The following is a 13,005-nucleotide window of genomic DNA, read 5'->3' on the forward strand; positions in this document are numbered from 1 at the left end:
CATAGAACTACAGGAAAGCCGAGACCACAGAAAGCTCATTAAGGCTGTGGATTGCAAACCTTTGTTATACAATGTCTGTCTGCATCCCATTAAATGGAATGAAATACAATGGAGGATATAGCATTATCCATTAAGTGCTAACAGGACAAGATTTTCTTACTACTTTTCTCTAATGAGTTTTCCTGTTACAGACCACCAAGCATGGAAGACATTCTTTCTGCTGGTATGTAATGTTACTTGTCATTGACTGCAATGCATGTATTCACTTTAACACCCTTGACATTTGAACCCTCCATTCATACATTTTTAGAGTGTGAATTTATCCCATAACAGTTATTTTTCCACAATACATATATTGCTTTGCTTTTGTTCTTTACCTGTCATGTTAAGTAAAGTAATATAAAGTATGGCAAAGAGGCCTATTTGCCACACCTCTCTTTCATAGAGACAGGTGGGGTCCCGGGAAGTTGGCAGGGGAAGGTTGCTGACGGTTAAATATTTGCCTAGTCAGACTCCTAGGCTGAACTCATGGTCTAATGAGGTTATTAGATTAAGGGGAGTAGAGTTGGGTATTTAAACCTGTCCTTTTAGTTGTTAGGTATGACTGATGCTAGAAGAGCTGGCTGGTGTCCAGTTATTGGACTAAGGGCTATATTTACTAAACTGCGGGTTTGGAAAAGTGGAGATGTTGCCTATAGCAACCAATCAGATTTTAGCTTTCATTTATTTAGTGCATTCTACAAAATGACAGCTAGAATCTGATTGGTTGCTATAGGCAACATCTCCACTTTTTCAAACCCGCAGTTTAGTAAATATACCCCCTAGTGTCTAGCTATTTTTAGGGTCACCAGGAGGTGTAGGTAAGTGGATGCTGTTTACTGATGCAGGCAATAAAAGTACAATTGAATTTCAAGCAAGAAGCTGTTCACTTCACAAGGTGTCATAAGTGCTACAAAAGGTTCTGTTAATATAGAGAACTATACAAGACATATGTTAACTATTTGGTCAGCATGAAAAATAAGCAGTATTCACATAAGGGTTTTGTAGAACAACTTCAATGCTCTCACAAAACACTGACCATTGCTGTACTGATTTTGAAGTACTGCAATCTGAAAGCGTTAAGTAAATTTGCCACCCTGCATTGTTGTGATAGGATCCACTGTGGAATTCACTATGAGATTCATAGCAAATGTAAAGCACAATTAAGATCAATCACTGTCCATTATTAAGCATCTAATTTAGTGCTAGCGCTAGAAAACATAGGACACGTTGGAATCTTCATATTGCCAACATGTAAACTAGCTAATACACTTCAATGTGTCCTGTTTTTAAGACTCTTCTGTGGGATTAAATAATGCCAGAAAAGCGCCTGACACGTGAATAAACCTGACATCAAACACAATTTTTCCATCTGAATCCAGTAGAAATATTGCAGTGTTGTTGGCAGATCACTGCTCTCAGTGCTCTGCCTGATGTTCCATTACGTTCAGCATCTGCACAGGAACACTTGCAGCAGCAGCAGCTCCAGCACCTTCTGCTCCGTGCACCATGTGACCACCTTAGTCACGTGACCCGGTGACGTCAGCAGGCCCTGGATGCTGGGGATTTAGCCATCACCGGAGAATGGCGGCGAGTGGGCGGAAGAGGCTTCTGCAGCTGGTGACCCGCTTTGGGGTGCTGCTTCTCACCCGGTGCCCATTTTGGTTTTGTTTCAGTCAGCTAATGTTGTATGCAGAGCGGGCAGAGGCCAAGAGGTACAGTATAAATGTGTGGAATATACTGCACCTGTCTGTCACTGACACTCAGTCTGCACACATGGCAGTGTGCTCTGTAGGGGTACAGGCTTGGAGACATGCCTTATTCACCATGTATTCTATATGCTGTAGAGCTGTGCTGTGTCTGCCACTATGTGCAGCATGCTGTTTCTTTAACATCTTAATGAACTGAGGTACTTTGTATGTTAATGACCAGACCCCTTTTTTCCATATGTACTATGTGCCAGGTTCACTTTTTTATATTTTATTCTAAATCAGCAAGTTTTAAATTGATATTTAATGGTTCAGGTAATGAAACCGCTGTGGAGGTAGGTGTTTAGGACAGAAGATAATGGGGAGAGGGGCTGAGATAAGTAGTTCAGCAGCTGGGGCAGGTAGTTGTATCATTAGGAATTGGGGAGGATTGGCAAAGAGATGGGTTAATATGTGGTACATGCTCCATATTCAATAAAATGTAACTGAAAATAAAAGGTTAATTTTTAGTACCCATTTTATTATTGCTATAGCCCCAGTATATACCACAGTGTTTTACATTTGGGTATTCCTTTTGTCATGGTAATTGCATATATCTATTTTCTACATATAAGGTAACCTAATTAAGCACAGTGACATGACTTGTTAGAGAAACAAATGCAGGTGTTAGGCCTCAATAAATAAAATGTATACGTCCACCTTTCCTAGTGACACTCCGCAAAATAAACTAATCTGCCCCCTGTTATTAATGCATGGCAAAAAGCACTGGAGGTCGCTAAAAGAAAAAATGCAATGTATTTAGTAGATGTTGCAGGAATGTTCAAAAAGCCAATAAATTATAGTTGTGGAAAACCTCAAATGTTCAACACAAGGTTGTTCATACCGATGACCACAATTCCTTCTGTATATCTATTGGAGTTGTTTTCTTTATATATGTTTGATACAAGCATCACACCTTGACACTGTAACCATTTTCATCTTTTCTACAGGAAGCCAGATATTCCTGTGCCCTACTTGTACTTTGACCTAGGTGTTGCGGTGCTCTGCGCCAGTTTCATGTCCTTTGGTGTAAAACGACGTTGGTTTGCATTAGTTTCTGCTCTCCAGTTGGCTGTTAGCACCTATGCAGCTCATGTGGGGGGTCACGTCCACTACGGAGACTGGTTGAAGGTGAGAGAGGATTTAATTTACTGCTTTTATGTACTTATTACATTTTATTTAGATAGTGCTGACATATATATTATGCAGTGCTGTACCTTTTGGGGATCATGACATCAGCAAAACAACATACAATAATATGCAACAGAAGGTAATGATGGCCCTGCCCAAAAGACCTTACATTCTAATTGCTTTGGGGAACACTTGATGCATAAGTTAGTGGAAATGTCTTCTTTTAAAGAACTGCATATTAGCTTGATTGTTGAGTATTGGTAGATAGCACGTGTGTGACTTTTTAAAAAAAATAATAACATCTTGATTAGTGTGGGTTCCTTGCACTCTGGTGCTCCAAATCTCATTGTAATATTCCTAACAATTGGAATATTTTGTATTCAGTTTTTTTTGTTTAACACTTATGCATGTATCTGTGAAAATGAATGATTTTTTGAGTCAATCTGGTGTTACAATCCCCAAAAAGATGATTACAACTGTAGCACAACAGTATTCTGAATGTTTGGACATAAATCGTTAAATCTGACTGTTTTTAAGGCTATTATGTATGGACATCCAAATTTGTTTGTATGAATATAACTCAGATCCATATGTGTGATCCAGGTCTGAATATATGGATATATATTTTATTGATTAAATGTGATTCTGACCTGAAACTTCTGGCTATAACAGTATAGATAACTGTGATTCAGAAGTATAATATATGTGGATAGAACATTATTCAAAACTATGAATGTATGGCTATAGCAGTAGTGGTAACTATGAATCCGGTATGATTGTATGACGTTAACAATATTCATATAATTGTTCTGTGTGATTTAGGTCCGAATGTATTCTCGAACCATTGCTGTTATTGGTGGATTCCTAGTCTTGGCAAGTGGTGCTGGAGAGATTTACAGACAGAAGCCTCGCAGTCGCTCACTGCAGTCCACTGGGCAAGTCTTCCTGGGCATCTACCTCATCTGTTTGGTATGTAACTGGACAGGGGGTGCTCTTCTGGGCAGACCAAAATCACTCAAGTAAATGCCTGGGTTAAGAGCTATAGTCCATTAATTGCCTGTTTACAAGAAGGGTCACTTTCAATTTTAATCTTTCCTAAAAATCTCTAGAAACTGGTTTCCCCTTGCAAAATATTTCCTTACTTTGATTATAAACAAAAGCAGTTATATCACTTGATATGTCGATTTAAATATGTCGTATCATTCATATACAGAATTAGAACCCAGTGTCCATTTATCTTATACAGTTATACAACTCTTCTTTTAGGGCTAGACTAAGTATACAGAAGTTGAAAAGTCCACACCGTATTGTTATTGAAGGTGTAACCTGATTAGGCAAGTGTCCTACCCATGCAATCAGCAGTCCCGTCATTGACAAATTTTTGATTTTATGTAACATTATAGCCTCTTGCAGGACTTGGCTGCAGTGGGTGTTTAATCAGAATTTAATGGTGGGCATCTCAGAGGAGAGATGCCCACCTTACTGTTACCATGTGGCTAGGGCATTCATAGGAGGAGAATTCTCACAGTTATGTTTTCATTTAATTCATGAAATTCCTGTGACATGCGCATCTAGATTAATGGAGTCTATGGGTGTTGTTAGCAGATTATCAGCATACTGTCATATTTTTGTGAAAGTTCACCACATTCCAATTCGCGGCCTTAGATCACTAATTTTATCCAGCACAATTAGTTTTTGGGTGTTTCAAATATGTACTTTTATTTTTGGATGTATTTCTAAGATATAATGCACTCCATGCTGTTTATTATAACAGATAGTTGAAGTCACATTTGTTTTCCATGATCTGTATAAAAGAACATGGCCTTCCGCCTCATGCTTTTATGTTATTATTAATCACTTGTAATAAGCGATAAAGAACACATTATGCCATATACAGTTATATTAATGTGTAGTAAAAATAAGGCATGGCGTGTTAATTGAAATGTAGATCAAAGTAATTTTTCTGTAAAATTGATCCCTGTTTTCCCTGCTAGGCGTACACCCTACAGCACAGTAAGGAGGACCGCCAGTCCTATCTGGACTTCATCCCGGGAGGAGAACCAGCCCTGCAGATTCTCTTTGTCCTGTATGGAGTGTTAGCATTGTCCTTCCTGTCTGGATACTATGTACGGTTCTCCGCTCAGGTTCTTGCTGTCCTGCTCCCCTTTTCCCTACTCCTGATAGATGGAAACCTGGGCTACTGGCACAAAAACCGTCGTGTGGAATTCTGGAACCAAATGCGAATTATAGGACAGAATGTTGGCATTTTTGGAGTGGCAGTCATAGTGGCCACTGACGGCTGAAAAAGATCTACAGAACATTCCTAATTCTTAAACGTGTAGATTGAGCTCAAATATCTCTTGTCCTTTCACAGGAATTTTGCTTAACAAATCTCAGACCCTGCAGAGTCGCTCTTGAGCTATAAAATTTGAAACCCAGAACCCACCACCCGGAGGCCTCTGCACAGTATTGTGCCAAACATGGCATTATAATAGTCATCTGTACAGGGAGTGATCATGGACTTAATTATTTACCTCTGCAGCATTCTGATTAAAGAGACTTATCATTCATCAATACCCGTGGACCCTAAGAGTTTACATCACACCGCAAAATTTGCTGGTTCTCATATGCTTTACATCCACAATAATTTGAATCTGTCTGTGATACATCCAGCCTTAGCAGCATTATGTCTCTTGCTGAATACAGTTTATGCTTCAGTAGAAATGGGAGCAATTGATCTTAATTCAAAATGCTGAAAGGCCCATGACCACTAACTGGTTTCAATTTTATATTCAGTGTAGTGTTCAAAATGAACAATGTTTATACTCCTAAACAGGAATCAATCGCCCCTATTTCAGATGTAGTGTAAGGCTGTGTATACACTACAGGTTTTTCACCCAATTATCTTGCCAATCACACAATAAATGACCGTTGGGTCCGATATCTCATTAATGTGTACTCTCCCACAATCATGTTTTATGGTTCCAAAGCACATCATATTGTTTGATTTTATAAAAGGGACTAAAAATCTCTAATGATGTCGGGCAAATTCTGAACTGTGTATGCAGTCACAACTAGCAGTGTAGGTAGATCTCCATAGAGTTTACAGAGTTACGATCTTTTCAGCCGATTATTATGACAGATGAAGAGCACAGATCTGAATGTAAATCTTGAATAACATGTATAGTGTGTACACATGAATTGTTATGCTAATCGGGGCTTTCAGTCGTTGGTAAAAAATGTTAACAATATCGCATTGGGAGAAATTTTCTGTAGTGTGTACCCAGCATAAGCTGCATGCTATGGATTATTAGAAATCTATGAGGGCAAAACAGGTATACAAGGGTCATATTGTAGGAATTATTTAAATAGTGTTCTTTGAGCCCTACTCTGCATTTGTATATTTTTCTTATTTCAAATGCTAAAAAAATGGTCTTTTTATATGCATGTCTTAGCTTCACCAACAGTGCATTCCATTATTGAAATGTTGAAAAATTCAAGTTATACAAGTGGGTGGAGCCTGTCTTACTGACAAGCATATCAAACCAGTGAAAAAGGTGCTTCTTTTCTTTGGCAAGAATACACATGAAACAAAGGTTCTGTGGGACAAATTTGACTTAAGAGTTGCAGTACCAACTTAATGTGAGATGATTAAGTGAACATCGTACACTGTCCTATAGAAGCAGACAGTCTCACTCTTCATCGAACTGCCAGCATTTCACCTCTTGGAGCAACAGAGTTTGTCACAAAGCACTAGAATGCCTTTTTATTTATGTAATTGAAAATGTGTGTGTTTGTTTTTTTTTAAAAAAAAACCATGGAATGGATATGTGTTACTGTATGATTCTAAATATATGTTCATTTTCAAAGTCTAAACCATTGATTACCAATATTTGTGTCAACATGGCCTTGTCTATAAGAATCAGTTGTAGGTAACAAAAAAAAAAAAATATATATATATCTGATTTGTAAATTATAATTGACTGTTTATTTGCTTTGCATGTGCTTATTCGTGCCCCCTCCCCCCATGGTTCTCCTTGTTTAAAGTGTCCCTGTCAGCTACTTACCATGGAGGCTGCAATTTTGTGGACTTCATTTAATAGTCCTGAGAGTGCAGCCTACCAGTTTACACATAATCAGTCTACTTCTGGTTATTACAGATTGATAGGCTGCATACTGGTCCACAAAATAGATGCTTCCGCTATTTGTGGTTGACAAACACTTTAAACACAGTTGTGGCAGCAATTTTGTTTGTGAGAATGCAGCAAATTATTTTGACACTTTTTTTGTTTACGTTTGCTGTTTTGTTTGTGGATTAAAACATTTATTTCCAGGTATGGTAGATTTACGGTTTATGTCAAGGCACTTACTAAAGTTAAATGTTTTTCAGTTATGGGAAAATAAATATAAATAGAAGCATAACAATGCATGGCAGTTATTTTCGCATATCTGCAACTCATTTAAGTAGAAACAAATTTCACTTAAAAGTAAATATTTTGTTTCAGATGGAACTAAAGGGTGTGAATTAAAATACAAGGCTCTGAATTCTGGAGAGACAGAACTCTTGTTCAACATACCAGGGATCAGGTGCAAAAGTGAAACTTTGTGTTGGGTGAAATTAGACAATCTAGAAAAACCAAACACAAAGTTGTTTGTGTTTTGTTTTTTTTTGTTGTGGTTTGTTTTTTCATTTTGGGTGAAATTGTTCTCATTTTTCACTTTTGAGAAAGTAACTTGCAGACATTGTCCATTAAAACTAAGACAAAAATCAATTATATGTGCTCCTTTTAGTTTAGAAAGTAAGCATCCCTTTAGCTTAACATTAGACTACGTAGTCCAGTGTAACACAGAATACAAGATTTACCAACCATGTGAGGACACATTTGTAACCAAAGAATATTTAAGAACACTTTGAAGTTTAAAGAGGTAAGTTTACATATTAAGGAACCAGGAGAAGGCATTTAGGGGGAATTTCTCAAGCGATGGGTCAGAGGATGTCGGGGAAGAGAGTGAAGTTTTCAGTATGGATATTACTAATCACTAATTAAACTGTAGAATCCTTAAAATTGAAGACGTTACACGTATGCTAGAGTTACAGAACAGTCTATTCGGCCTATGGATGGGAGCACATTTTTATGTTTAGTTGATTAAAAAAGGTGATAAGGGAATGGAGATCCCTAAATAAAAGGGGATCAAGTCAGCTAATCCCTTCCGTGAAATAACTAACTTGGGTGAGTAAAATGAACTCTTGTTTTGAATCGGCCCAACAGGTGAAAGTAAGTGCAGCAGTCAGATTTGGCCCAAAAACCATGGCCCTCGCTAACTGCACCACATTTTGGAACAGGGAATGTTCCCAACCACTACCGTGGGCCCAGTTTCACATCAGAGAACACCAAAACAACTTTAATTGCTGAAGGGAAACTGAAAAAGGGTCTGGTAGACAACCAACTTCATTTAACAACAGCAGCAACAACAACATTTTGAGATGACAATCCACAGAAACCTCAAAACAACTGATTATCTGAAGAAATCCTATTGTTTTTGCTTAACCACAGATGCGAGTAAGAGGCTGGGAGACAAAACTGTGGAAAAGGATGGGCTGTGAAAAATATAGGAAAGACAAAACCAAACGACCTTCAAATATATTGGCAATGAATTCAGTCTGGCACAGGATTGCCACATTCAAGTTGCCTGCAAATTAGAGATGTTCACTTGACCCCCGTGTTTTGGTCTTCGATCTGGATTAAGTTTGTGCTTTGGCAAAACCGCCCACGCATGTTTTGCTTTTGGATCCCGTTTTTTTTTTTTTTTTTTTTCTAATACCCCCAAATAATTTTTTTTTTATCCCTACATTATTAACCTAAATAACATTAATTTCTCTGTGCGCAATGGTGCTGGATCTCCTGGTGAGGGAGGTACTTGTGGAATCCAAAACCTGCGAGATCCGACAACGCAATTGACATTTTGCCTCGATTCAGATCCGAGGACGCTCGAAAGTAGCGAGCTGGCTCTTGAGCCTACTCTGATCCCCTAAGTTCGGGTGGGCTTGTCTTTCAGAAAACCGAGCCTGAGCATCTCTACTGCAAATACATTTGGAGAACATGGTAGAAGTGTCTCCAACAATAAAGACAGAACAAATGGTCAAAGAGGGAGGATCCTTGTGGCTGGGGAGGACAGATGTGACAGATTTACAGAGCAGGAGGAAGGTACATTCAGGAGAGTGGGCATTGCATTCAGAAGTATTCCAGCTAATAGTGACCAGGCATGAGAAACCACAGACAGATCTCATGACCACAAATCCAAAAGTAATCAGGTTCTTGCAAGACAGAAATGTTTATCAGCTGAAAATATAGATGCTTTCAGGACCCTGGAATTTCAATCTGGTTTATGTTTTCCACCCTTTATACCTGGTGCCAAGTTTGTAAGCGACGAAGCAGATGTTTTAGACGTACTACTATTCTGGCCAAGGAGGGCATAGTTCTCACAGGCATGAACCATGGAGCTATAAGTGCCATGGCTGTTACCAAAAAACATACTAAACATACAAGGGTTTAAATAAAGGGATACATCTGCAGAACAAAGGTTTTTCAGACAGAGTCTTCAATATTAGATGTGAAGCCCAATCACCTTAACATGCTACAACAGAGCAGAAAAAAAATTCCTGTAGCGCAATAATCCAAGACCAGAACACTGAGCTGATTCTAAAGTTCCTTCAAGATGATTTAACAAAATATTTGACTCTCAATTCTCTTAAAGTCCATGTTAGAGCTCTAAGTTCTTTCTTAAAAGTACATTTGGCCCATGATAAATTTGTAGCCTGACTCCAAGCATAATCTGCCTTGGGTATAACCTGTAGCTCCTTGGAACCTAAGGCTAGTCCTTAGAGCTGTGGAAGAGAATCCCTTTGAAACATCAAAGAAGAGGATATGGAAAATTCCACCATTGCACGCCTTTCAAAGTCCATCCCTATTCTGAACTTTGCATCTTTAAAGAACAGCGCTTGCATGAAATGTGGGTGATTTTTAAATCTTTGTTGCAGCAGGCACATCATTTTGACCTATTTTTAGGTCTGCTTGGGTCAACAAAGCGGTATAAAAGTCGGTTGAGCAGATAAGTATGGGTATACAATCTGGGATGCCCTGATCAAAATTGTTGCCCTTCTTAGACCATGTGAAGGCAGTATCAGAATGTTTAGGAGATGCAGTCTTTGATACCAGTTTAAGGCTCTCTACAACCTTGGCCTTAGCGGTGGCAGCCAAGTGCACTCTTAGGTCATGGGAGGCAGCTGCAGAGTCCAAAAGGAATCTGAAAGCAATACCCTTTTGAGGGGATGGTCCTCTTTCATCCAGAAGCCCTATGGGGCGGCCAAAACGGTAAGCAGGCTTGGCCAGGTAGAAATGTGAATAGTGTGGGACCCATATCTTGTTTTTTTGGGGCCAGCGGATTGCGTGTTCTTCAGACTTGTGGGTTGAAGCCATCATAAGATGAGATTGTATCTTGGACCTTTTGGAACCTCCACCCAAGTGGTTCTTCTCCACTGCCCTCCTGAGAGAAAGGAAACTGGCCTTTCAGGGGTTCCTTTAATCCATTTTGTCATCGGGAGTTATTGTCCCAGTCCCAAAAGAGCAGAAGGTTTGGGTTTATTACTCAACACGAATCCTTGTACATAAAGAGGACATGACTTTGTGGCCCATCCTTAATCTAAAGTCCCTCAACTGTCACATGTTCAGGCTGGAGTCCAATTAGTCATCAACACCAAGGAGCAGGACAAATTTCTCACCTTCATGGACATAAAGGATGCATATGTCCATATCCCAATCTGAGAGGAACATCACAGCCTTCTCAACCTTTTGATAAAGGCAAGCTCTGCACCTCTTCCCCTGTCCCATTTGCATTTGAGAGCTAAAACACTGGAATCGCATGGTTGGGTGATAAATCAAAAGTCCAGATTTGTCCCAGCTGAGCATATGAATTTTCTGTGTCTCCTGTTTGACATAAGTTGGGAAAGATACTGGAGGAGAAGAATCTGTCCATTTAGCAGCTGATAAAAGCTCTGATATTTTTCAGACAGGATTCACTTCTCCGTAGCAAGAAACTAATGGGGAGAATGGTATCTTGCCCTGAAGTGGTGCCGTTTGATCACTATCACTCTTGGGGCTATGTTTATTAAACTACAGGTTTGAAAAAGAGATGTCTATAGAAACCAATCAGATTCTAGTTATTTAGTACATTCTACAAAATGACAGCTAGAATCTGGTTGCTATAGGCCACATCTCCACTTTTTCAAACCCGCAGTTTAGTAAATATAACTTTTCAGAAAGAGCATCTAGCGAAGAGGTCAAGGTCCAACCATCTCTTGGCAGCACCGTTTTTCAAACTTGCCACAAACACATTATTCCCTTTTGTGGTTGCTGAAGAGACAAAATTTCAGCAAGGGCCATTACTTCTCGGTCTGGAACTGGACCTCGTAACCACAGATGCCAGTGTGCAAGGATGGGGCCCGCCGATTACAGGGATTTTGGTCCCAAGAGAATGCAAGCCCCCCATAAAAGTTCTTGAACTCAGACGATTGTAAATTCTCTGGCTCGGTTCCTTCTAAGGGGTAGAGGCATTCAACTCCAGCTGACAACACTATGGCATATATAGACCACCAAGGGAAAATCCGGAGTCCTTTAGTGATTAAGAAGATAGCCAAGCTTATGCACTGGGCAAAATGTTATATCCCAGCAATCTTGTTGGTTTTTCTCTCAGGGGTGGACAGATGGGAGGCAGACATCTTGAGTTAGCATGCCATTCAACCCAGGGAATGGTTCCTCCAAAAGGAGGTTTTCAACCAGATTGTGGAGAGGAGGGGTCAGCTTAAGGTTGACATGATGGCTTCTTGGCTGAACCATAACATAGTAGTGCATAAGAACAAGGGATCCAAAGGCCATGGAAGTACCAATAGAGTATATTTTTCCTCCAAATCCAATGCTTTATCAGGTACTAAAGAGCACCCAAGAGAGAGGGTGTCCCACTAATTCTGGTAGTGCCAGACTGGTGGAAAAGATCTTGGACCGCCAACATTCTAAGTACAACAGCAGAAATGCCATGGAGGCTGCCTCTGAGGGCAGATCTCCTAAGTCAGTATCCATTTTATCACCACAACTTTATAACATAGCGCAGCTGGCTTTAACCAGAAAAGATTTTTCAAGCTAAGCGGCTAGCTGAGGTCGTTCAGACCATGATCACGGTTGGGAAAACAGCCTTTCCTAAAAATTACCACAGTGTGGAAAACCTATAGAGACTAGTGTGAGAGAAAATGAGTGCACAATTCTCCTTACAGGATGGCCTAAACAGTAGGTTGCAAATAGCTTTTCTTAAAGCCCCAGTCTCGACCCTATCTATCATCTTCCAGAGATAATTGCCCGCTATTCCCGAGGTCCAGACCTTTGTACACTGAGTTCTTCATATCCAACCTTCTTATGTTTCATCGATTAGTTTTTTTGGTACTTTCATCGCTACAGAAACTGCCCTTCGAGCCTCTTGAAGCTTGATCTTAAATTCCTTAACTGGAGCATGTCCTTTTTTCCTGGTCATTGTTTTCAGCAAGAAGGGTGTCTGAATTGGCTGCCCTGTCTTGCAGGTCTCCATATCTTGTTTTACACATTGACAGGGCTATTCTGTGCACCAAGTCTTGTTTCCAACCTAATGTGGTGTTTAAAATTTCATCTGAACCAGAATTTTGTTATCGCTGCTTTGGGCCAGGATCTAATGTTTAGAAGTGAAGAATCTCTCCACCTGTTGGATGTGGTTGGAGCCTTGAGGGTTTATGTAGACAGATTGTTCTACCAAAGTATGACAATAAGCCTCCTTGTTCCTTATGACGCACACAATGGAGGATGGCTTGCAACAAAACAAACTAACTAGATGTTACTATCCACTAGGCTTCTATCTCAGAAGGAACACTGATTCTGGATGATATTACAGCCCTCTCTACTAGATTGATGGGTGCCTCCTGGGCAGCATGGAATAAAGCCTTGGTTGAATAGCTGTATCAGGCGCAATCCCGTCCGTCGTCCACACCTTTACCTCATTCTACAGGTTC

At 39.8% G+C, this 13,005-nt stretch overlaps 1 protein-coding gene across 1 annotated transcript; it reads left to right on the forward strand.

Annotated features, from left to right (window-relative positions):
- Positions 1-1,558: 1,558 nt before the first annotated feature.
- On the forward strand, positions 1,559-7,253 carry TMEM101 (transmembrane protein 101). The gene is made up of 4 exons (XM_075177233.1): positions 1,559-1,754; positions 2,738-2,918; positions 3,741-3,887; positions 4,913-7,253. The coding sequence occupies exons 1-4, from the start codon at positions 1,624-1,626 to the stop codon at positions 5,219-5,221; spliced, it is 768 nt and encodes a 255-aa protein (XP_075033334.1). The 5' UTR covers positions 1,559-1,623; the 3' UTR covers positions 5,222-7,253.
- Positions 7,254-13,005: the final 5,752 nt, after the last annotated feature.

This window comes from Mixophyes fleayi, chromosome 6 (assembly GCF_038048845.1).
Source record: "Mixophyes fleayi isolate aMixFle1 chromosome 6, aMixFle1.hap1, whole genome shotgun sequence".
NCBI lineage: Eukaryota > Metazoa > Chordata > Amphibia > Anura > Limnodynastidae > Mixophyes > Mixophyes fleayi.

Coding starts and splice junctions, on each gene's coding strand:
- TMEM101 (XM_075177233.1), top strand. CDS start 1,624: ATGGCGGCGAGTGGGCGGAAGAGGCTTCTGCAGCTGGTGACCCGCTTT. Junction 1,755..2,737: donor GAGCGGGCAGAGGCCAAGAG/GTACAGTATAAA, acceptor TCTTTTCTACAG/GAAGCCAGATATTCCTGTGC. Junction 3,888..4,912: donor GCATCTACCTCATCTGTTTG/GTATGTAACTGG, acceptor TTTCCCTGCTAG/GCGTACACCCTACAGCACAG.